Raw genomic sequence first — 24,074 nt, 5'->3', positions numbered from 1 at the left:
TCAACTATTTAACGTCACAATTCTCGGATGCTTGTCAACAGGCATCAATAGACAGGCATGGTACAACACAACAGGATGTATGAACGGGGCAGTGATCACCGCACAAAATGGCTGCATGAAGCATATGTGAAGTTCCGAATGTGTATGCATACTACAAGGACAAGAAGAAAACCAAAGGCGTTAGCAGTAACACCGTCAGGCCTGGAGGTGCTTTCCTTAATGTTACAATACCATACATTCTGACCACAGTATACATAGTGATTAGCGGGAATTCCCTTTCCTACCACTCTGGCACCTACAAATCAACCATCGATTTCCATGTCCGCCTTGGCCCCATTCGCTGCCTCATGACTTGAATCTTGCGCAGGCACGGCAGCTGCTTTGGTGGCTGCATCTACCACTTCCTCTTTGATGGCACTGGCAGTACCATTTTGTTGGGGTCGCAGGGCCTCAATAACATTCTCACACACAGTTTCAAACTGACGAAGGCTATTGGCCAAACTAGAAGATGCAGACTTGTCTCCAAAGAACGAACTTATCGCAGAACCACCACTCTCTTCAAGCACTCCACACATCTGCAGAGCATACACAGTCTGGTCATATCGAGGAAAACAAATGATGTGTTCACTCATGACCCATGAAAACTTGTGCCATTGCGCTTACGCACCTTATTGTAAAGATGGGGAACTTGTGACTGACCAGCTGTGCCCTCGGGAGCCACTTCATTGGTAGCTGGAAATGAGGATCCCAGTTATCAAAACAAACAATGAGCAAACCTCAGAGTATATGTCAACATCACATCTTTAGAGATGCTTTAGTACATACTCCCTCCGTCCCTAAATAACTGTCGCCGTTGGTGTGCGTGCCACAAGTTTGACTCAGGCCCTGTCTAGATCCATGAGGCTAAACTTTAGCCCAACGCTAAAGATTAGCCCTTAGAATGAAGGGGCTAAAGTTTAGCCCATGGGGCTGTTTGGATCAAAGGGCTAAAGATTAGCCATGTACCCTACCATGACCCATTTGCCCCTAATTAATACTCATGCACAGGACTAAAAAAGGGTGGGTGGGGGCAATATGCATCTTGTGTCATGAGGGGACCACTTTTAGCCCTCTTTAGCCCACCTTGGAGGGGCTAATGGAAAAGGGGTGGGCTAAAGTTTAGCCCCCACTTTTAGCCCTCCTGTTTGGATCCATGAGGGATAAAAGGTGACTAAAAGGGGTGGGCTAAACTTTAGCCCCATGGATCCAAACAAGGCCTCAATTTGTAGAAAATACGTACAACATTTGTATCTCCAAATAAATTTATTAAAAAACTAGATTCAAAGATCTTTCCAATGATACTAATTATGTACCATAAATATTAATATTTTTAATATATATTTAGTCAAAGTTGTTTCTCGGGAAGTGAAAACGACAGATATTTAAGGACAGAGGGAGTAAGACGAGCCATGCATGCCACATGATTAAAATCGTGAGCATCTGCCCGAGCATGTTCTATGCCACTATGTGACTCTCTTCCTGCATCCATGGAGAGAAGGAATAGATCACTTACAAATTGGCTCAAGATTGGGCAATTCCCGCAACAGTTCACTGATATCTGGAAGAAGTGGAACATGTCCTGCTGGAACACCTTGTTCAGTAATATCATCAGGAACAGGAATTTTTTTCGTTATCTGCAAGAAAAAAAAAAGGTACGCTTTAACAAATGCTGCAAGATACTACATGAACAGCTACTGTGCACTCCCATGTGAGCTTTGAGTGCATGTCTGTTCAGGGAAAAAGCCTAGTACTGTACCACAGCATATTCCAAATTCAAGGCTCTCTCCAGAAGGTGGTATCTCTTTCTCAAGAACTCAACTATCTTTCTCTGGATCTCCTTGTAATGGGACATGCTTGTTGAGTTCACCTGGCCTTCCTGTGCACCTTCCAAATTCCCCTGGAAAAGGAATGGAGGAAATAAGAAATGCAATGGGTCCACGTCACTTAGAAATTTGGAGGAAAGGACATAGTGAGCACATGCTAACATTTGCTTCGTTGTTCGACTGAGCACCAATTATTTCATTAGCCGAAGGGAGATTCAGCTCTCGTCGTGCAGCCTCAAAAAGCCCATTCTCTCTGTCATCTGATATATACTGCCACCTTGCATATCCATGCCTAATGAAGGCAAAACAAATGCATTGTGTTAATACCTTAAACATAGTGTTGCTACAGTGTTGAACAATAGTTGGTAAAGAATGCACTATCCACAAGGAGAACACACAAAAGTATATAAAAGCAACTGAAGGCATTCGCTGTTCAGGTCAAGTATTCCTAGTTTACCCCTTAAAAACCTACATCTTTCATTAAGCAGTTTCACATTATTACAATTGTAAAAGTCTCTAAACATATGGAATCAAAATAAATAATTTAGGAACATGATTACAATTGTAAATGTCTCTAAACATATGGAATCAAAATAAATAATTTAAGTTAGATACCAAATCAAATGTGGAGCTCATCTGGTTTGCATGTGATACTTCAGCTTGCTTATTCAACATTCAAGATAAGCTGAATTTGTTGCCTTAATTGAACAGTGTTCCTCAACTCGATGTCTCGAAAATCACTAGGGCACTGAGTGGACAGGCACCACCTGGACTGGAAGCTATCATGCTATGTGAGAAGATGCCCATTAGGGTAACCCTAACTTCTGGGCTCACTATGTCCACTCGAGCCAAGATGCAAGCCACTGCTACCATACTAAAAAACTAATAATCCATCAACCGACAAGTGACCCAAACACCTCAGCTCTGTCATTGCAAGGCCACGCCTGCTGACATAGGAGTAAAGTCTAAACATTGACTTTTTAAGGCTACTCTTGCCACGAAACTGTTCCAGCCACTGCTAGTTTCATGAAGGGGTCATTTTGTAAAGCTTATTGTATAACAAAGACAACATGCCAACAGATACATACTTCAGTATGCCTCTCAATAACAGTAGATCATGCTCCGCTTTCCATATTCTTCCACCAGATAAGCCTTGGAACTCATAGAGCAAATAATTAGGAAAGATGTTTGTAATTTTTCCTGGTCCTGTGGCAGACACCTGGAACCACAATACAAAGGTAAGAAAGAATAGAGTACACAAAGGTTGCCTCATTGATAGCAGAATTATATCAAGGTATTGTAATCAATGGAATTCTATAAGCTGCAAAAATCTATGAACTCGTACAGATACTATGCTTACAAATTGTGACAAAGAACGGTCTGGCTTCAAAGGAACACACAAGTTGAAATACTGAAGTTCAGCTCTCGACAACACTTGCACTTTACGCAAGAAAAATACAGCACAATCATGTTTGTATCGAGCATCATCAGGGTGCTCATAAGTTCCTTTTAAGTTCTAAGTCATGTTAAGATGCCAATAACAACTGAAAGCCACATGTACCTTCTCCTCGATAAGGGATATGTTTGCTATCCTGACTAGCACATCATCAACACGCATCATTTCCTTTGGAACGCCATCTGCATTCATGCATATGGAGGATAAGAATTGGATGGGTAGAAACTATAGTAGCCATTACTAAGCTCAATTACCTGAGAAACATTCAGAATCGTTAATTTCTTCAACAAGATGTGCCATAACAAGTTCAGCATATCTGCAAGAACATATTATAGAATAAGCCAATAAATTGCACAAAGGTTATTGCTATAAATCACTTTCAGGATCTCCACAAAAAGGATTGCCTAAAATTGGGTTGTTTGGTGGGAAGCCATTTAGAAGAGGCCTACTTGACTTAAATGGGCGCTATACAAGCCTACCCTATACATTCTTGTGGTTATGGGCTCTAATGAGAGAGATATATGAGCTCCCAGCAGCTCCAGCTCCCAGCTCCCAGCTCCCAGCTCCCTTAGGCTCCTGCTTGGGTTGCTCCCCACCTGCCGATTTCAGTGTTTGGCAGCGCTTTTCCCTCAGCTTCGGCTCCAGCTCGCCAGGGCCGACATCCTCCAAGCGCACCACTCCTCGCCACAGCGGATCTGGCCTCCCTCCCGCCGCCTTCTTCCATCACCACCATGGATCTGCTCAGAGCTCATGGTCCACGCCACCGTCAACAAGCAAGAGAGGGGCTGTGCAGGCAGAGGTGCAGTGGATAGCGGCGTGGGCGGTGGAGAGGGGAGCAGGAAGTGGAGCAGTCTGCAGAGGGAGCGGATTTTTTCTGCTCCCCACCCATAATGCAAATAGACTGGAGCACAGGGGGGAGCACTTCCGAGGTGGAGCAGCGGCATTTGGCAGTGCTCCACCCAACTCTCATGGAGCAGAGTGCTGCTAAACTGGCCCTTACTTCAGCTGCGAGCTTTGGTAACTGTTGGCTCAATTTGCTACTAGCACTGGGGTTAAGCTATGGCCACCTGCTATTAGCACTAAAGGTAGTCTACCTTCGGTGACTGTTGGCACAATTTGCTACTAGCACTTCAGAGATAGTCTGACTTTGGTGACTGCCTGCTTAATTTGGCTTCATATGTGATGATGTCACATCTTTCCTTGTTGACAAGGGTGCTATAGCTATAGAGAATTGCAACATAATAAACAAAGCATGGGCCCAACCAAGCGTATTGGTGTGTAAACTCTCACTACCAGCAGTTGGCTTTGCCTAAATATGTGTACTATCATAAGTGAGGAACATCCGGTTACCAATCTCATCAATTCTTCGTCGAAGCACAAATTCGAATTCATTGTATGTATACCTAGGAGATAATCAATAAAATGTAGAATGATGTGCATAATGTCCACCTAAGTTACGAAACTGTGCCCCAGATTCCTCACTATTTGGTCTACAACTCAAAATATTTGGGGTCATAAAATATGGAGAGCACATTTCACATACCTCTGAATTTCCTCGACACTTTTTCCTTTAAGACGGGGCAGATACTCTTTCCAGTCATAATTCTGAAAACCGAATCTGCAATGTTGCATGGGGTAAATTTATGACCACAAAAGAGAATACAGTACACGTTCATGTTGGTCTGATAGTACAACTAGAGAATAGCCAATGGCCTCAGCGCAAATATTTGATGCTTAAAACTGGATCAGAAATTACAATTTGGTGACAAAGATACAGGTCAGAGCACACAGCTATAGAAACGAGTAATAAAATTGTAAACACTAACCGACAATTGTCAAAAAATAAAAAAGAAATCCATGATAAAAATGTACCCATGGACAAGAGATACAAATGAAACAAAATTTTCTGTGCGCCTGCTTTATCATGCAATGTAATAGCATGTCAACATCAGCACATAAACTATACGTTCAAGGTATTCACTCAACGAACAGACAGGTTCAAGAGGCATATCAATAACTAACCTATTGAGTGTCTGTAGGAACATTGCTCGCTGAGCATGGTTGAATCCAAGAACTCTCAAGGTCCGTCCTTCACCCTCCATCAATGGAATAGAATCAACATTACCTAATGACAATGTGTTGGCAAAGTATATAAGTACAGAATATTCATAATGTAGCAATAATCCATATTCCATAGTGCAGTGTATTTACATAACTGTCTTACGTGATTTTCTCTTAGAATATTGGCCCCTCTTCCCAGAAACATTTCCTTGCAAAGTTGTGTCGTTATCTGACACGTCATCCTCAAATGAGTAATCCTCGTCTTCGGAGCTTAAGTCAATGTCATCTTCATCAGCTGCAGCCATCTGCACAAAACGCAGAAAAGAAACAAGGATCATCAGTCTTTTCTGTTACTGAAAATGTATATGGTCACTCTAAAGTTCAAATTGATCAAATTTAAAAAACAATACATTGCCAAACAGACAGTAGTATATTAAACTCTACAGTTACAGCAAGAAAGATCTAATATAGAATGGCTATATTTTGCTTTATTGTCATGCAAAACTAATTTTAAAAGAATTACCTTCGCAAACAGAAGATTACAGCACACTGAGTAGTAGATGTCATGACTAGCTATGAGGTAATGCACTAATGGCACTATGCCATCAAAACAAATACAAACAACAGCTACATTCTTCCTTACTTTCATGCAAAACTATTACAGCTCCATTCAGAAGTGTCTTACAGTAATAATTCACAAAAAAAATTGTCAAACTTTAGTCACAATATATACCAGAAACTGGAGCATTAGATATTAGGGGGGATTTATTATGTTCTACCATCACAGTATAATACTCTGCCTCTAAACCACATAGGGTCTTCTCTCAAAACATCCTGTATCTTTCTCTAGGATCCTCTCAATGGAATAAAATACACAAGCTGTGCTTAGACAAATGAACTGTCGTGTTGATTCTGATCTCTGTGCTGTAGAAAAAACTACCTCTGAGGATTATGATGTGATATAATTAAAAGCAGCTAGGACGTGTTTGGTATCCATTGGGACATTTGTACAAATTATACAAAGATTGGAAGCTCAAAAAGGGTCTTCAGCTGAACCATAATGATGCTGAAGGACCTGGTAAGTTTGGAATGCTAGCGCATTTGGTTGCATAGAGATATTAGAGTTATAAAGATGGGCCAGGCAACCAAGCCAATGGAGTCCAGGGTGGCACACAAGAGGCAGTTAGCCATCTTAAGGAGCGCAGGATGCAATGAGAAGGCAGTGATTGGTTGCATCAGTTATGCTAGTTATTGGCTTATCTTCATGACAAGATTATCTTCATGACAAGATTAGTTATTGGCTTTGATACATATTGTCAACACTCAACAGTGATTGGTTGCTTCAGTTATGCTAGTTAGGTGTATAAGCATGGTTTCCTAAAATTTAATTACAATTACGGCCATGTTTGATTGCACATGTATCCACCTCAACCCATGTGTGTTGGAGTGGTTTGGTGTGGAATTTAGTTTAAATTCCACGTCAATCCACCCCAACACACATGGATTAAGGTGGATACATGAGCACCAAACAAGGCCTACAGTATCTACATGGCGTTTAAAAGATTTTTTACAAGTGAAATACTGTAAGTTGCCAACAAATATGAAATTGCGTCTATTGCCAACCTCGAAGCAAATGCAGATCGCAAAATAAGGAAAAAGGATATGAAAAAGGGCACAAGGTTAACAATGGTTGGTAATGGTTAGAAATTACACCTGTTTGCGGCTTCTTTTCCCTTTTCCCATAGCAGTATGTTCTTCAACTTTCTGTACATCGTATCTATCCTTCAATAGTTCATCCCAATAGTTTAATCTTGCAGAGTTTTCAGCCTCAGCTGCAGCCTTTCTGCGTGCCTCCTCCTCTCTTTCTGCCTGAGCCTTTTTCTCGTCGATGTATTCAAAGTTTGCAACCTAGCATGGAGTAATACATGAAGTGAGAATCGTGTTGCTTTTGGATTAAATAAAGGAACACTCTTTTTGTTTGCTAGAATATGCCAAATACTTAGAACGCAAGTGGAAAAAAATGAGTCATGATGCAGTTGTATTATGCAGCATTTTCAACAATAAATGAAACACAAATAGCATTGCGCTATGAGTAGCATAGCATATTTGAAATGGAAGAATAGGTGTCATAAGTAGTCGGCTAGGTTTATTGGGCCAGGTTCGGCAGTATGGCCCATTAGTGTTAGGGTTAATTAGAGATAAGAGTCTCTTGCTAGGGTCAAGTAAGCCTGTCTATATAAGGAGATGTATCCATCTAATCAAGCAAGAAGATATAGATCTATTATCCCAGTCCCTCCTCTCCCTGCCCTTGTGGTCTGGATGACGCCTATCGGCTTGCTGATGTCGGGCTGCTTGGGTTAGGGCCATCCAGATCAGATCAACATCCATAACATCTGGCTTACTTGACCCTAGCCATACTGCCGAACCCGGCCCAATAGACCGTCAGACCTCACTGCCTCACAAGTATAATTGTGCAAAGAAGAGATTACGTGCACTTTATTGAATGCATGTGCACATAATAAGCAAGAAAAAGAACAAGCAATGTAAACCACAGTAAATATCAAGAGGATAATTAAAATGAAGAAGCTCCTCAAGCATTATGCTTGTAATGAATAATTGAAATAAGACCTCAATACCTTGAATCCTTTTAAGAATTCATCTTCTTCTTCATCTTCCACAGATTCATCACCATCAACTTGATCACGGTCTAACAACCTGTGAGGCCAGTGCAGAAATATTAAAAAGTTGCCTCCTCTAACATAGAGCACTACAGTTTTAAGTCATAACAAAGAAGCTAAAATTGGGGGCATAAAAACAAGGGATTAGTGTTGCATATACTCTGCATGAAGACAGAATCCATACTATGAATTACTGTAATAATAGGAGAAAAGAAAGAATTCCATAAGAAAATGGAATTAAACAAACAAAATCGATTATGCTGCTCATGTTGTTCTTGCGTATAGGGTGATATTGAGTATAGACTGCCATTTATTGCCATGGTCATGAAAAATTCCAGGTTTGCAACCATGATCAAAATTATCTCCAGATTCCAGTATATTTTGTAAATTGTTACATAGATTTGGTAATACTTAAAACAACCTCACATCAGAAAGGCATAATCCCCGAAATAACTTTCCAAGGTGAAGTTAAGGCCATGTTTGGATCCCATTCTCATAGTGATTATACATGGTGATGTATAATCTAGATTCTAGATAAAGAAAAAAAATGAGGGGTGTTTGGATCTCATTCTCATAGTGATTATGGCCTTTGCATAGTGAGAATCTTCAAATAGCAAGGTTTGGCTAGATAGTTGGATCCTAGAATCCGTGCTTGGATCTCATCTCACTCATTTTTCTACATCATTCTCATTTTTCTTATCTTAGGAGATTCAAAAAGGGCCTAAGAAAGTGTTTACCTCTCAATTGCAGCTTCATCGTAATGAATTTGGCGAGATTCGTCATTCTCGTCATCAAAAAGCTCCTTTGATCCATAGCGTATAATATCATCCAGCTCCTCCTAAAACGGGCAAAGATGCATACTTATTATTTAGTACTGAAAAACCGATGAAGAGTTCACCAGCGGGGCAGAACAGAAAATTGGGTTAACTACTAGCCTGCACCAAATCAATCAACAAGTCCTAAAGATACCAAAAGTGTGTGATCTCACATCCCAGTAAGGACATGCACTTTGAACTGTTCTCCATTGTTTTGTTTGTACATGCCAATTACATGTTCTAGAAGTTAAAAAGTGTTGAAAGTCTGAAGAAACATATACAAAACTGTAATGCTGGGATTAGACCAGCAACCAGCCCGTTACCAGCTCCAGCAAAGATTCAGGAAATTTACGAGAAATAGGTCCTGAGATCCTGGGTTCCATCTTCATGGCATTCTTTTTATGTTTAGTTCTTGAAGACAAGCCTTAAAGAGGTTGTCAACCTTGTTTCCATGATAACTAACACTACCCAGTTGGCCATCCAAGAGTAGAGTGTGGGATGCCTTACCCTTGGTCATCAAACCCTTATTCAGCCATGCATGTACCAACGCCCACCAGATCACCCAGCCTGATCTTAACTAATGCACCCACATAGATTATGAATATGAAACAAACAAATGGGACCTTAACAACTAACATTGCATATCACATCACAGCTCCAAAACAGGTCTGAATCATAAGTGCATAACACACCAGCAGAGCTAAACCTATATACCACATTCATGCTAACAAACCCAAGGAATCTCATACAACCATAAACTGCTATCGACATCAAGAGAAACAATTAAATTTACAGATAAGACTCAATAGTCACCAACTCTGGCAACATGTGTAAGGTTTTAAGCCTTGTAAAATGTAACACAAAGAAAGGGACATGATACTAACAGATGCTACATTCATTCCATGCCATCCCAGTAATAAAAGGTAGCATGTAACTACTCGACCTTTAACTCATAAATGAATTCACAAATAGCTTAAGCCATAAAAGATCAGCCCAAATTGATGGTTTACAAAATTCACCATTAAAACGCAGTCACCACACCTGATTGACATTATTAGCTTTTGTGAGTCGACCAAGAACTAAGTGCTCCAATAAAATCTTTTTCTTTGTAAGCTGCATCATTCGCTCCTCAATTGTACCTCGGCTAACAAGCCGGTATATCATCACCTAAAAGAAAAACAGAGGAAAATTATACATAAAAATCACCACAAAACTCATTGAAAATCTGCTTTTCGATACAATATAACATTGTAAGGTAAAATACCTTGCTAGTCTGTCCTAAGCGATGAGCTCTTGCCATAGCTTGCAAATCCGCATGTGGGTTCCAATCACTGTACATACATAGGTGAGAAATTAAAGCAAACCCATTATATTAACTGTTTTTGTCTAAACAAAGAGATTGTTTCACCTGTCATAGATGATTACAGTATCTGCAGTTGCCAAATTTATTCCCAGACCACCAGCTCTGGTAGAAAGAAGAAAGCAAAACCTAGTCGAATTCTTAGCATTGAAGCGATCTATCCGTATCTGCCTTTCAGCACCACTTATCTTGCCATCAATGCGTTCATAGCTCCATTTCTGAAACATGTATAGTTCATAGAACAGTGGATGAGATACATTAACCCGTGAAGCTAACATAGTCACAATGGGAAGATAAGTACCCTGTAACTTAAATAGTCCTCCAGCAAGTCCAACATGTGCTGGAACTGTGAATAAATTAGAACTCTATGACCCTGCTCTTTCAGTTTCACCATCATCTTGTCCAGCAGCTGCATCTTACCTGATGAATCTAGAAGCCTCCTGCAAATTCAAAGAATCAAGATAGCAGTGACACCTAATAATAAAAATAATTGTGGAGTAAAAATACTGCTCAGCAGATGTACTCAAGCTTGAAAGGTAGCTAAATCGAAAATAAGTTAATTCAGTTCAGCATATGAACAATTTTAAAAATTACTCAGAAGCATTCTAATGGGTGGATACAGAAGTTATACTCAAATTAGAATGGGTACTATGACTATCATCAAGATATCTATTACAGCTCAATCTCAGCCAAAATAATTGGCAACAAAAACGCTTATGTTTTTCATTGGCACATTTTTAGAGCATGTTCAACGAGAAGATCAGAGAGAAACAAACAATGGACAACTCCAATATGGCGAGGTGTCTTTACAGTCAAGCAAGCTTAAAAGGTTAGTGATACCAAGTACTCCTACGGACACTGGCAGTCTATGTTACACGGATACGTCCCTGAAGCCACGTATCACGTATCCGATACGTATCGGATACGGATACGTGTCCGATACGCCCTGGATACGTATCCTCGGAGTATCCGATTTTTTATTATTTTCGCAAATGTTGGATACGCCGTCAGATACGTATCTGGCCTGCCGATACGGCCCAGCCACGAACAGAGTGGAGGCCGTGCAACACGAAGGGGAGCAGAAGGAGATGAGTCCTGCGCGGGCAAGGTTGCTCGCGTGCTCGCGTCGGCCGCCGAGCCGCTGTCGATTCGGGCAACGCCGCCGCCGATTGGAGCACCGCCGCCGCCGGATCGACCCCGCGGCCGTCAATTCGACCTCCGCCGCCGCTGATTGGAGCTCCGGCACCGCGGGATTCGACCTCCGCTGCCGCTGATTTGAGGTCCGCCACCGCCGGATCGACCTCTGCTGCCGTCGATTCGAGCTCCGCGGCCGCCGAATCGACGCTCTGACGCTGCCGGAGCGAGCTGCGAGACGAAGCAAGGCAGGCAGCGGCAAGGGATCCAAGCAGAGCTTCAATCGCGGGCGAGGCGAGGAGAGGCAAGCGGGTGAGGCGAGGCGACCAGCGGCAAAGGATCCAAGCAGGCTCGAGGTTGCTCACAAGCGGAGCGGAGGTGGTGTGCCATGGAGCAAAGGGCGGACGGGGATGCGGGCGGTGGAGCAGATGGGGATGGGGTGCGGGGAGCGGAAGCTGCTGTGCGCCTGTGCGAGAGCTGAACTGGAGACGGATGGGTGGCAATCGATGGAATGGTTTGGTTGTTGGACAGGGCACTGGTAGGACATACTACGTGTCACATATGGTGCTTAGATGGGCCGTGGGCTTTCCTAAGACAATGGTCGTCAGACCTGCATTATTATTATTTTTATTTTATTTTTTAAATAGTAAACGTATCCACGAATCGGGTTTTTTAGGAAATTGCCGTATCCGCGTATCCGTATCCTTCCGATACCGATACACGTATCCGTATCCGTGCAACTTAGCTGGCAGTTCCAAGTGATCATCATACACCAGCAAGAACATTATGTAAAAGAACAAGAACAAAACCTATGAGTGAACTAAGAAGGATGAGAGTATACAACTACTAAAAAAAAGTATACAATAAAAAATAACATACAATAAAAAATAACATGAAACCACATAGGCCAAACAAATAAAAATCACAGCAAAGATGAACTAAATAAACATAGTGAAACAAAATAGAAGACAGTTAATAAACAAGAACATGTGCACACCTTAAACCTTCTTCTGGATCGGCAGGTTCAAAATCAGGTTCGTCAATCATGAATCCATGGCAACAGAGTTTGCGCAACTCCATTACAACGTTTATTAGAGAAGTCTGTAACAAAACAATAGAAAAATGTAAATGCGGTAAAGGAAGATATATAACCAATTAAATGAAAATCAAAACAAGCTATTACATGTCCACCATTACGACGAGCTAACACTTCATAATTCTTGGTGAGAATTGCCTTATAGTACTCCTTCTGTTTGCTTGTCAATTCAACTCGTAAAATCAATTCCTTTTTTGGAGGAAGTTCTTTCATAACATCCTTCTTGAATCCTATTTGTACCACAGGCATGACAAGGTTGCAATAAGTTTTAGATTCTTTTAACAATGGCGACCAATTAAACAAATTATTCAATTCAATATCAGCAGCAGCGTGTGCCTGGCCAAAATATGAAAAGGTGAAGTAGATACTCACTTCGAAGAAGATGTGGCTTCAACATTCCGTGAAGCTTCTCAATTTGCTTGTCTTGGTTTATATCCTTGAACTCTTCTTGGAGATCAGTTATACTCCCAAACTGCAGAATACAGACATAAGCATGTCACATCAGTCTATAAATAGTTTCAGGAGAAAATGAGTTTAGGTTGTCAAATAGAACATTTAATGTAACACAGGCTGAGGCGATTGGAATGTTAAACAACTGAACCAAGTATTGCAATGCATTGTACATACATGGCTATGCTATGCATCAAAATGTTTTCTTTTACCAAGCAGAAAGGGTTTGGGGTCCAACAAACTCAGTGATCCAATTAACATAGTGCCTCTGTGCCAGTAAGAATTAATAGAAGAGGAAAATTACGACGGTTCAGATATATATACAGTATTTCACTATCTTAAACCTTATTTAATCATATTTTGCTTGCACTTGCAGAAAATTTGTTTTAATGAATACTCCGTTAATACAGTTCTGAAATTCAATGCCAACAGAGACTTCAATTTTAAGCCAACTGACAGTTAAGAACATAGTAGGCTCATATAACATAGTGACAACAGCATTATAAATCACTAGGACGAATGATAAACAAGTAAGCAATTACCATAACGACAACAGCTCCTTGTATGAAAGTATATCAGAACAAGTAATCATGGTGTGGTTTACACAAACAGTCATTCCTATCCTAGGCCCTACTGAAGCAATTCAATAATAAGGATTCTCTATTGACTATTGAAACATATTTATAAGAAAGAAAAAGGCCACAGAAGCCACAGAAAGGAGACCATCACACAAACAACAGAGTGCCATGAACTAAATGAAATAAAATTTTGAGCATCCAAAAAGCACAAAATCTTACACTTTCACCCTCAAGGAAGTGCATAAGCATGAAAAGCTCATCAAGGTTATTCTGAAAAAGAGGAAAACGAACGTCAAGTTAAAACACTTGCAAAAAACAATGTTCGGGCTCAACAGACACTAGTACAACAAGGAACAGCACACATAAGAATAGTGAAAAGAAACTCAAGAAGATAATGATGACATTATTATTAGCAAATGAATTGAATAACTAACTAATGTGATCTCAAATAAATGATGTCACCTAGTATAGGATCAATGCTCATGCAAAGCTGATGCGCTTAATTTGTAGACATGATTCATAAATAGCATCTCAAAATACACAGTTGTGTAAAAGTGTCATTTCTTATTTCACATAAGCGTATTGTGGATTCAACAAATATACTATTTAGATTGTTGTGTCCTGATCTGTTTGATGAGGAAGATAGTTACAAACATTACTCGAATACCCAGATTCCGGAATTAGCAAGTAAAACAAAAACTTAACAAGCAAAAAATTGCCAACAAGGAGAGCTAGAAGGTACAAGACACTGTTGGATTTCTAAGCAAATATTGGTAAAGTGAAATGTATAATTTTTCCATATAGCTCAGGCATGACAATGTATATGAAGAAGTAACCTGGACTGGGGTCCCTGTTAATAGAACACGATGTTTGGTGTTATAATCTTTAAGTTGACCAAACAACTTGGAATCTTTGTTTTTCAACCGATGCCCCTCATCCACAACCTGACACAACATACGGATTGGTAACAAGTTAATTAAACCTTAAAACATGCTATGTATAGACACAGCTGGACAGAGAAATGATGCTGAAACAAAAACAGTACCAAGCATTCCCATTCTATGTTTTTTAGAACATTAGAGTCCATGTTAATCATCTCATAAGACGTCAATAAGACATCAAATCTTATCCTTGACTGCTTCTTTTCTTCATTAGATGGAGATGATTTCTTTTTCTTCAGCTTCTTCAGTTTCTCTTTGGGGTAGTAGAACTCGTGCTTCCTAATAATGTCGCGAGAAGCAGCAGCTCCAAAATACATTACCTATCCACAATAAGGGAAAAGTATTAAGGGGATATAAGTCTGTCCAAATTACACAGAATATGGGTCTCAAATTAGTTTGATCCACATACAACATTCATTTGAGGTGCCCAAGTTGCAAATTCACGCTCCCAATTCCGCAGGGTTGAGAGGGGGGCAACAACCAGATGTGGACCAAACTTGTCTTCAAACAGTGAAGCCAGAAAAGCAATACTCTGTATTGTCTTCCCTGCAATTGTCATCGTTTTCTCAAATCCTGAAACAACATTTGAACCAAAAGCTTTGTCCTTACAATATAAGCATCTCTTACCAAGACCCATCTCATCACCAAGGATTACGCGTTTGTTATGAAACCACGAATAGCGCAAGAAGTTTAACCCTTCAAGCTGATAGGGATGTAGTGTGCCTTCAAAAACCATCAAAAGCACCATTCATGGAAAGAATAGATCCAAGAATTACAGTCAGCTGAAAATTAAATATCCAGGAATAGTTTGTATTTAATAGCAGGATAATGTTTATTCATAACACATACCACCAGAAAGAAACGTAGGGCTCTGCTCCTTGAATTGCCGTGGCTCCCGAGTGGCCTTGCCCTTATCACCAGATTTCTTACGCCTGGACTGGATCTCATTGAAGCGTTCAATCTCAGGTTGGAACGCCGAAATATCAGACTCATTTTCCCATGTACATTCCTCATATGTAAGTTCATTCCATTTAACATAGTACTCCCGCTCGCCAACCGAGTTTTTTCTGTCCATTAAATAATGTACAAAATAAAATCTCAATATGCCAGACCTCTACTAAATGGAAATTAATGGATATATGTAAGGAAGAGGTAAATAGGCATCTAGATGGGTGAGACCATCATGATATGGAAAATTAGAAATATGAAGCTGAAGTGGAAGGCATGATTTATAATAAGTAATTGGGTACTAGACTTCATTCTAGATCATGGAATAAATTCCCATCACATGAGTTTCATATGACTGACTGATTCACAGAACCAGTAGGAAATAAGAGCCCTGTAAATGGAGTATGCATTGACAATAGCGATATGCATGACAAGTTACTTGACACAAAACTACATGCATATGCTAATTCAATAATTCACCAAAGAAAAAGCTGGAGCACCAGATTAAAAAAAATCATAATAGTGATATGAGTCACTACATATCTAACAGAAAATAGTATTAGTGTTCAGTACCATCAATCCACTATACAAGGTAAAAGTAGTGAAGCACCATGCATATAATTTGTCTGTTGTTAAATTACCCTGCATACCTGCTAGCAAGGATCCTGTCAACAGTTGTCCACTCCGGTCTAATTGCGACAATGTCCTCACCAGATCTTTCTGCTTCTTTTTTCATGGCTTCCTTTTGCCTTCTGAAGTTATTCAACCTAGTCCTCAAACGAGGGTGGATATTCGCAGCTTCTGAATATTCTTTTTCTGAAACCCTGGTTTTTGAAGAGAGATAATAATTAATAGTAGAGTACAAAGAAATATAATCATGTAGTGAGCAAGAAACTACCAAGAGCAGTGAATGTATGATAATCCTTTCCACTTGATAAGATATCGCTCCATCTTCTTTGATCGAGGCTCTGTGGAACTAGAATCTTCACGAGGGGCTTCCAGTACTTCAATATCTAGAATCCTCTCCATCTCTGTTAATGGACTTACCTGAAGATAACAAACAAGGTGAATTGTTACACCAACAGTATCAAGCATAAACTGAAAGGGAGGTGTATGATGAGGCAAAGACATACACATTCCGGGCAGCTCCATTTATCAGATGTGATGTTTAAGCAAGGAACCAAGCATTTTCTGTGAAATGCATATGTACATGTTGAACAAGAGACTAGATTATCACTTTTTCCACATCGTTGGCAAGCTTCTTCTTTCTGCACATACAAAATAAGGATGAACCAACTAAAACTACAGGATTATGTAGACAGAAAAGAACAAGACTAAAAAAACAAAATCACATGAACTAGAGGAGATTGGAAGTCAGGATAGTGCATCATAAACATTTTAGAGCTCCATTATATAGATAAGACAAGGTTCAGTTTTTGAGCAAGATATCTCAGACTTCAAAATAGTAAGGATAAGATTGCTATCTTACTGTTCAGGATTTAATGTGAGCCGACAATGAACTACTAACAAAAAAAAAATCACATATTTGCATGTCCTCTCTTATGATAATTTCATCAGCAGTCCTTGCTCAAGCTTGAGCTTGCGGAACACCAAGGCCACCTATTATACATATAGAACTACTACAGTGCTTGTGTTTGATTCCCTCAGGCAAAAGTTTAGCCTGTCACATCAAATCTTTGGATACCAATTAGGCGTATTAAACATAGGCTAATTACAAAACTAATTACACAGATTGAGGCTAATTTGCGAGACGAATCTATTAAGTCTAATTAGTCCATGATTTGATAATGTTGTGCTACAGTAAACATTTGCTAATTATGGATTAATTAGGCTTAATAGATTCGTCTCGCTAATTAGTCTACTCCTGTGAAATTAGTTTTATAATTAGCTCATGTTTAGTCCTCCTAGTTAGCATCCGAACGACCGATGTGACACGACTAAACTTTAGCTCCTGGATCCAGACAAGGGAGCGCACGGCTACACCAAGACAGTTAACAAACATGGGTGTCACATCTGATTCTTCCATTTGAGTTCGAATTCAGGTAGCATAGTACCAACCAAATGCGTGAACCTCAAAACCACAGACCCTTAGGTCTTCTTCAGAATGCACAAATTTCAATAAGTAAATTTTTGTTGACGTTGAACTAGTCTCGTTATACTAAGACCCAGACTTGTAGCATATCATAGCTGAACTCAGCCCCAAGAAAAACAGAGGGAGACAGCCCAGATTCACGTTTCAGCTAACTAAAGGCATCAAGCAACCATGTCATCTAACCAGATGTTCCTAGAAACATCCCAGCACCAGTCAGGCACCTCAATTCCCCTGCTCCACACGGAATTGCAAAACTGTTTCCTCCCGTTTTGCAATAGTTTTAGACACCTAGCAACATAACCCTCAATGCAAAGCACAAATCCTAGCAATATTAGGCCCAATTCCCCAAAAAACATTAGCTACCACCCAGCCTCAGCAAAATTCTCAACAGCAAGCACAGAGAAGCGAGCCCCCGATCAGCCATACCGCGTCCTCGCGCTCGATCCGCTCGGCAGGCGCGTCGTTCTGTCGATCCTTCCCCTTTCCGGCCACAGCGCGCAGCGGGAGGTCGTCGTCGGACTCGTCGAGCGCGTACCGCGGCCGCCTCTCCGACCGCACGCGCAGCCGCTCCACAAGGCTGCTCATCGTCGCGCAGCTGTCGCTCGACGCGGTGCGGGATTGAAACCCAGTGAGCGAGCAAGCAGCGCCACCCTCGCTACCTACGCCAAGCTCTCGTTCCACCTCTAGCGCCGCCGCCGCTAAGTGGGCTAGGGTTTGGTGGGTTTGGGGAGCGGCGAGGAGCGAAGAGGGGCTATTTATGCCGCCACGAGGGCGCGAGGTGCCGTGTGGGAGAAGTGCGGCGAGAAGCCGAGAATGGAAGGTACACCCCTGGCCGCGGCGGGTCACCGGCGACGTGAGCAGAACAGCGGGATTTGACGGAACCCTGGCGCCGGCGGGCAAGCCCCTGCCTTGGCGTCGTATGTATTACTGAATGTCTGAATACCCGTTCATACAGAGTAATGCAGGTACTTATGCTGCTTACAATTTCTGTCCAGTGGACCCAACTGGTCATACTCTACTTATGAAAACGTAAAAGCGACAATACGTAAATAGAATAGCTTGGCGCCTTCACGCGGGTGTGACACCTCCCCCGTCGCGAGAATCAGCTTGTCCCCAAGCTGGAGCATCAGGAAAACGATCTTTGACGACGTAGTAGTCTTCCCAGGTCGATGTTGATGCTGGTAGCCCTGTCCACTGAATCTTTACCTGAGGGACTGCTGTATTGCCCTTCTTCACCATGCGGCGCTCCAGGACTGCCCGAGGAACCGTTTGTGCAGCTTCGAGATCTGTGAGCACCGGTGTAGTGTCATAAACAGGGGAGTGGTCCGGTGTGTAGGGCTTGAGCTGGGAGATGTGAAACACTGGATGGATATGGGAGTTCTCTGGCAGTTGTAGCTTGTAGGCAACTTGACCAATACGCTGAAGAATGGTATAAGGGCCATAGTACTTGTAAGCCAATTTTGGGAAGGGCCTGTTGGCCACAGAGGATTGAGTATAGGGCTGTAGTTTCAGCAGAACCTGATCCCCCACCGTGAACTGAAAGTCTGTTCTTTTAGTATCTGCAGTTTGTTTCATCCTGTTTTGAGCTTTTGCTAGATGTTCTTGCAGGGACTGAAGATGGAACTTCCTGTTCTGAATGACCTCGATAACCTCAGGAGCAGTGTCTGGTGTAAGAGTTGGTATGGCACCCAGATTAGCATCATAACCATAGAGGGCTTTGAAAGGTGTACAGCCTAGTGATGAGTGCAGTGAGGTGTTGTACCACAACTCTGCCAATGACAGCCAAGATTTCCATGTTGATGGGGAGTCATGAACTGCACATCTGAGATACATCTCAAGGCATTGGTTGACTCTTTCAGACTGCCCATCTGTTTGAGGGTGATAAGCTGTACTGAGGTTGAGTTGAATCTTGTATTTGGTGAAAAGTTGTTTCCAAAAGTGGCTGACAAAAATTGGATCTCTGTCAGTTGTGATGGACAGTGGAAATCCATGGAGTTTAACTATATTGTCCAAGAATGTTTGAGCTATAGTAGCTGCTGAGTATGGGTGTTTGAGGGCTAGAAAGTGGGCATATTTTGTCAATCTGTCTACAATGACCAGGATGACACTGAAACCCTCTGATTTGGGAAGACCTTCTATGAAGTCCATGGTGAGATCTTGCCAGACCCCTTTAGGTGTTGGTAATGGTTGGAGCAGGCCCATTGGATGCTGCAGGGAGTGTTTAGCATGTTGGCAGATGTTACACTGCTTGACAAAGTTTTCTACATCAGTTTTCATGCCCTTCCAGGAGAAATGCTTCTTCAGGCGGTAATAAGTTGCTGCTACTCCTGAATGTCCTCCAAGTGCACTGGAATGAGAGTGTGCAATTAGCTTTGTCTGCAGAGCTGAGTTATGGCCTATCCAGACTTTGCCATTGTGCCAGATGAGACCTTTATCCAAACTATACCCTTGGTTGTCTGGACTGGTGATGGAGAGCTTCTGAATGAGAGTTTGAGCATGGCTATCTGTGGCATAGGAATTAAGAACCTCCTGTACCCATGTTGGTTGCACTGTTGAAACAGCTTGTATGGCCATGAGATGGCCAACTCTGGATAAGGCATCTGCTGCTTGGTTGTCTTTTCCTTTTTTGTACACTATTCTGAAATTGAGGCCCATCATTCTTGTCATTGCCTTCCTCTGCATGTCAGAATGGAGGTTCTGGTCTTTGAGATAGGCTAAAGACTTGTGATCAGTTTGGATTGTGAACTCTCCTCTCTCTAGGTAGGGTCTCCACTTGTCGACAGCCATGATAAGGGCTAGGAATTCCTTTTCATATATGGAAAGGGCTTTGTGTTTTTCCCCCAGAGCTTTGCTCAGGTAGGCAACTGGTTGGCCCTTTTGCATGAGGACAGCCCCTATACCATCCATACATGCATCTGTTTCCACTGTAAAGGTTTCCTGGAAATTTGGTACTGCTAGTACCGGTGTTTCAGTCATTGCCTGTTTGAGAGCATGGAATGCTGACTGGGCTTCTGGGTTCCAGGCAAATGACTTGAGTTTCAGGATTTGCGTCAGTGGTTTAGCCAGTGTACCATAACCTTTGACAAATCGTCTATAGTATCCTGTCAGACCCAGAAAGCCTCTCAATTCAGTCATTGTAGTTGGTGTGGGCCACTGGAGCATATCAGAGATTTTGCTAGGATCAGTGGACACTCCGCTAGCAGAAATGATGTGGCCTAGGTATTCCAATTTGTCCTGAGCAAAGGTACATTTGGACTGTTTGAGGTGTAGGTGATGCTTCCTTAATGTTTGCAACACTTGCTCCAAGTGGTGAAGATGCAGGTCCATTGATGGGCTATATATCAATATGTCATCCAGAAAGACCAATACAAATTTTCTGAGAAAAGGTTTCAATACTTCGTTCATGACACATTGAAAGGTTGCTGGAGCATTGGTTAAGCCAAAGGGCATGACCCTGAACTGGTAGTGCCCTTGATGTGTTTTGAATGCTGTCTTGTACTCATCTTCTGGGAGCATTCGAATTTGGTGATAGCCAGCCTTCATGTCTAACTTAGTGAACACTGTGGATCCTGAAAGTTCATCTAAGATCTCTTCAATCACTGGCATAGGGAATCTATTCTTGATAGTCATGTCATTGAGCTTCCTATAGTCAACACAAAATCGCCAAGTTCCATCCTTTTTTTTGACAAGGAGGACTGGGGAAGCAAATGGGCTATGGCTATGTGTAATAAGGCCTGCCTGGAGGAGCTCTGTTACTTGTTGCTCGATTTCTGTCTTGTGGGCAGGGGAGTAGTGATAGGGTCTGGCATTGATTGGTATGGAATCTGGTGTTAAAGGAATTGCATGGTCATAGGTTCTTTGTGGTGGAAGAAGTTTGGGGTCTGTGAACACATCTTTGTATAGTGCCACAAGATGTTGGATGGTCTCATCAGGTGGAGAAGGTTTGGTGTACTGTGAGTAGGTGGGATGGGGTAATTGTTCCAGCAAAACATAGGCCCAGAGGTCATTCCCTTTTGTAGCCTTATATACCTTGTGTGCAGAGATATTAGCAAGTTGAAGAGGTGGGGCACTGATCCCTTGAAGCTGAATGAGTTGGCCTTGCTCCTGAAACTGTAGTGTTTTGTTTTCCCAGTCACATGTCATAGGACTGTGAGCACGAAGCCAATCAAAACCCAAGATGGCATCATATGGGTGCATGTCCAGGACAAACATATCTGTTGTGAAGGTCTGTCCCTGGCAATAGCATTGAAGTTGAGATACCATACTGTTGGTAGTGATCCATTCCCCATTAGCCAGTTTCACCTTTCTAGGTGAGATTGGAATTGTTGGTATATGAGCCAATGTCACAAACTGAGAGTTGATGAAGCTATGAGTGCTCCCACTGTCCACCAGAATGAGCATAACCTTGTTTTTGACCCTGGTTTTGAGTTTGATGCAATCTGGCTTGTCTTGGCTGGACAAAGCATTGAGGGATAATTGGCAGAATTCTTCATGTAGAGCGTCCTCCATAGTGAGTTCACTGAGAACCTCATCACTGAGTTCTCTGTCCAAGTCATTGAATGCCAAAGCATTGACTTTTGGTTTGTTTCTGACTTTGCAGACCTCTAGGTGTCCAGGAATAAATTTCTCCCCACAACTGTAGCATAAGTTATTAGCTTTTCTGTAGTCCCTTAGTTGCCTGTCCTGCCACAGAATGGAGGATTGAGGGGCAGGCTTGGGATCTGTCCTGTTCTGGTAGGGTCTTGGTGTATATTGTTGTCTTGGGTACTTGGACTTCCCCCTGTCCACTGTTCTTTGTTGTATCTTGGCTAGAATTGAAGCCTGCAAGACATCTGGAGGTCTATGAGCCTCCACCATGCCTCTGATATCCTCTTTGAGACCCATAACATACTGCTGTGAGAAGAACATGTCATCATACCCTGCATTGTGCATTGTGACACTATACTGGAGTGCTTGGAATTGTTCTGTATACTCATCAATAGATCCAGTCTGTTTGAGTGCCAACAGGTCCTGCATAGATGATCTAAAATCATCAGACCCAAATTCTTGGTCTATAACTCCACAGAAGTGTGTCCAACTCCTGAATGTGTTCTTCTGCTTGAATGCTTGATACCATTTGCCTGCCTTCCCTTTGAGATGCATTCTGGCTGCAGTGACCCACATGCCTTCAGGGATTTGGTAAAGGTCGAAGTAGTCTCTACAATTGTCGAGCCAGACCTTTGGGTCAGAACCTTCAAAATCAGGGAAATCCATTTTAGGCATGGCTGGCCTAGGTAAGGCATAGGATTTGTGCTCTTGGCCTTTAGTGTCTTGCCTCGTCTCATTCTGTTGGTATTGCTTGGGATTTGTTTTGTGTTGCCTGGATGGTTGTGCTTTGCCTTGCATGGTATCCTTGGCAAACACATTGTGAAAGGAGACATTGTCATCCAAAATCAGAGAATCTGCATCGTCTGTATCTGAGTGATGATGTTGATCATATTGAGGTTGAGCAGGTTTCTTGGACTCCTCCTCCATTTGTCGGAGAGTGACTCTTGCAATGGCTTCTCCATTGGCTTGAACTTGCTGAGAAATGAGATGTTGTTCGTGAGTGTATTCATCCATAGCTGCCGCTGTGAGGTCCAACTGTGCTTTCATTTGCTTCTGGACTGAATGCATCTCAGTAATTTGGTGAAACATGACATCCAGATTTTTCTGCAAATTCTCCCACTTGGTGTTTTCCTCATCCGACCGGCGTGTCATGATGTCAATAATGAGATTAGTCTGTGTGGAAGGTTGGACCTTGCTTTTGCTTTGAGAAGCCAGTTGTACCAGCAGTGGGTTTGGCCTGTGCCGCTCCCGTCGCACTGCAAGGTACGTTCACCGCCGCCTGGGAATGAGGCGGAGCCGAGGGATTTTACACTAAGACAGTTGTAGTGCAAGCACGATGACAACAGCCTAGCAACCCAAGCTCACGGACATTCCGCCGCCGAACGCCACCGCAACAAGAAGACAGTTCGACTTCGGAATTTTACGCACGAACAAATGCCGCGCAACCCTCGTCTACTGCCTACTTGTGCAAGAGTAAAAGAAAATGAGCGGATTTGGGATGCTCACTCAGGTTGACGCCTCCAGACCTCGGTTGTTGATGCCGGACCCCAGTCGAACACCTGGTGGGCGTCGATTGAGGTGTTGTGTAGATGTGAGGCGCGCCGGTGTTGCGAACGACGAGGTGCGGCGTCGCCGTGGGCGTGGATCTTGAGGACCCAGACGACGACGGTGGTGGTGGTGGTGGTGGTGGTGGTGGTGGTGGTGGTGGTGGTGGTACGGTGGTGGTGGTGGTGGTAACTGGCGGCGGCGCCGAGCAAGGAGCTCGTCACCCACACGCCGAAGGAAGGTGGCTCTGGTACCAACTGTCACACCCCTGGCCGCGGCGGGTCACCGGCGACGTGAGCAGAACAGCGGGATTTGACGGAACCCTGGCGCCGGCGGGCAAGCCCCTGCCTTGGCGTCGTATGTATTACTGAATGTCTGAATACCCGTTCATACAGAGTAATGCAGGTACTTATGCTGCTTACAATTTCTGTCCAGTGGACCCAACTGGTC

At 42.4% G+C, this 24,074-nt stretch overlaps 1 protein-coding gene across 1 annotated transcript; it reads right to left on the bottom strand.

Annotated features, from left to right (window-relative positions):
- Window positions 1-97: 97 nt before the first annotated feature.
- LOC136521450 (CHD3-type chromatin-remodeling factor PICKLE-like) lies at window positions 98-18,416 on the bottom strand. The gene is made up of 31 exons (XM_066515189.1): window positions 17,919-18,416; window positions 16,513-16,647; window positions 16,278-16,426; window positions 16,030-16,203; window positions 15,281-15,498; window positions 15,059-15,154; window positions 14,841-14,977; window positions 14,536-14,751; window positions 14,327-14,434; window positions 13,710-13,760; window positions 12,835-12,934; window positions 12,550-12,692; window positions 12,364-12,467; window positions 10,534-10,672; window positions 10,281-10,450; window positions 10,137-10,203; window positions 9,914-10,039; window positions 8,795-8,895; window positions 8,016-8,094; window positions 7,093-7,287; window positions 5,543-5,684; window positions 5,341-5,443; window positions 4,862-4,936; window positions 3,573-3,634; window positions 3,424-3,500; window positions 2,951-3,081; window positions 2,025-2,154; window positions 1,796-1,936; window positions 1,553-1,673; window positions 668-732; window positions 98-575 (listed from the first exon to the last, which is right to left on the bottom strand). Exons 1-31 carry the CDS (start codon window positions 18,075-18,077, stop codon window positions 303-305), a joined length of 3,987 nt encoding a protein of 1,328 aa, XP_066371286.1. The 5' UTR covers window positions 18,078-18,416; the 3' UTR covers window positions 98-302.
- Window positions 18,417-24,074: the final 5,658 nt, after the last annotated feature.

The sequence above is a fragment of the Miscanthus floridulus genome, chromosome 18 (genome assembly GCF_019320115.1).
Source record: "Miscanthus floridulus cultivar M001 chromosome 18, ASM1932011v1, whole genome shotgun sequence".
Lineage (NCBI taxonomy): Eukaryota > Viridiplantae > Streptophyta > Magnoliopsida > Poales > Poaceae > Miscanthus > Miscanthus floridulus.
The sequence above is the reverse complement of the archived record's forward strand: the minus strand, read 5'-3'. Positions and strand labels throughout refer to the sequence as shown.

Bases quoted from the DNA above. Each gene is read 5' to 3' on its own strand.
- LOC136521450 (XM_066515189.1), bottom strand. From the start codon at position 18,077: ATGAGCAGCCTTGTGGAGCGGCTGCGCGTGCGGTCGGAGAGGCGGCCG. The intron at 16,427-16,512 runs GTATGTCTTTGC...TGTTATCTTCAG, and splicing joins AATGGAGCTGCCCGGAATGT to GTAAGTCCATTAACAGAGAT. The intron at 3,635-4,861 runs GTATGTGAAATG...ATGTTCTTGCAG, and splicing joins AGTGTCGAGGAAATTCAGAG to ATATGCTGAACTTGTTATGG.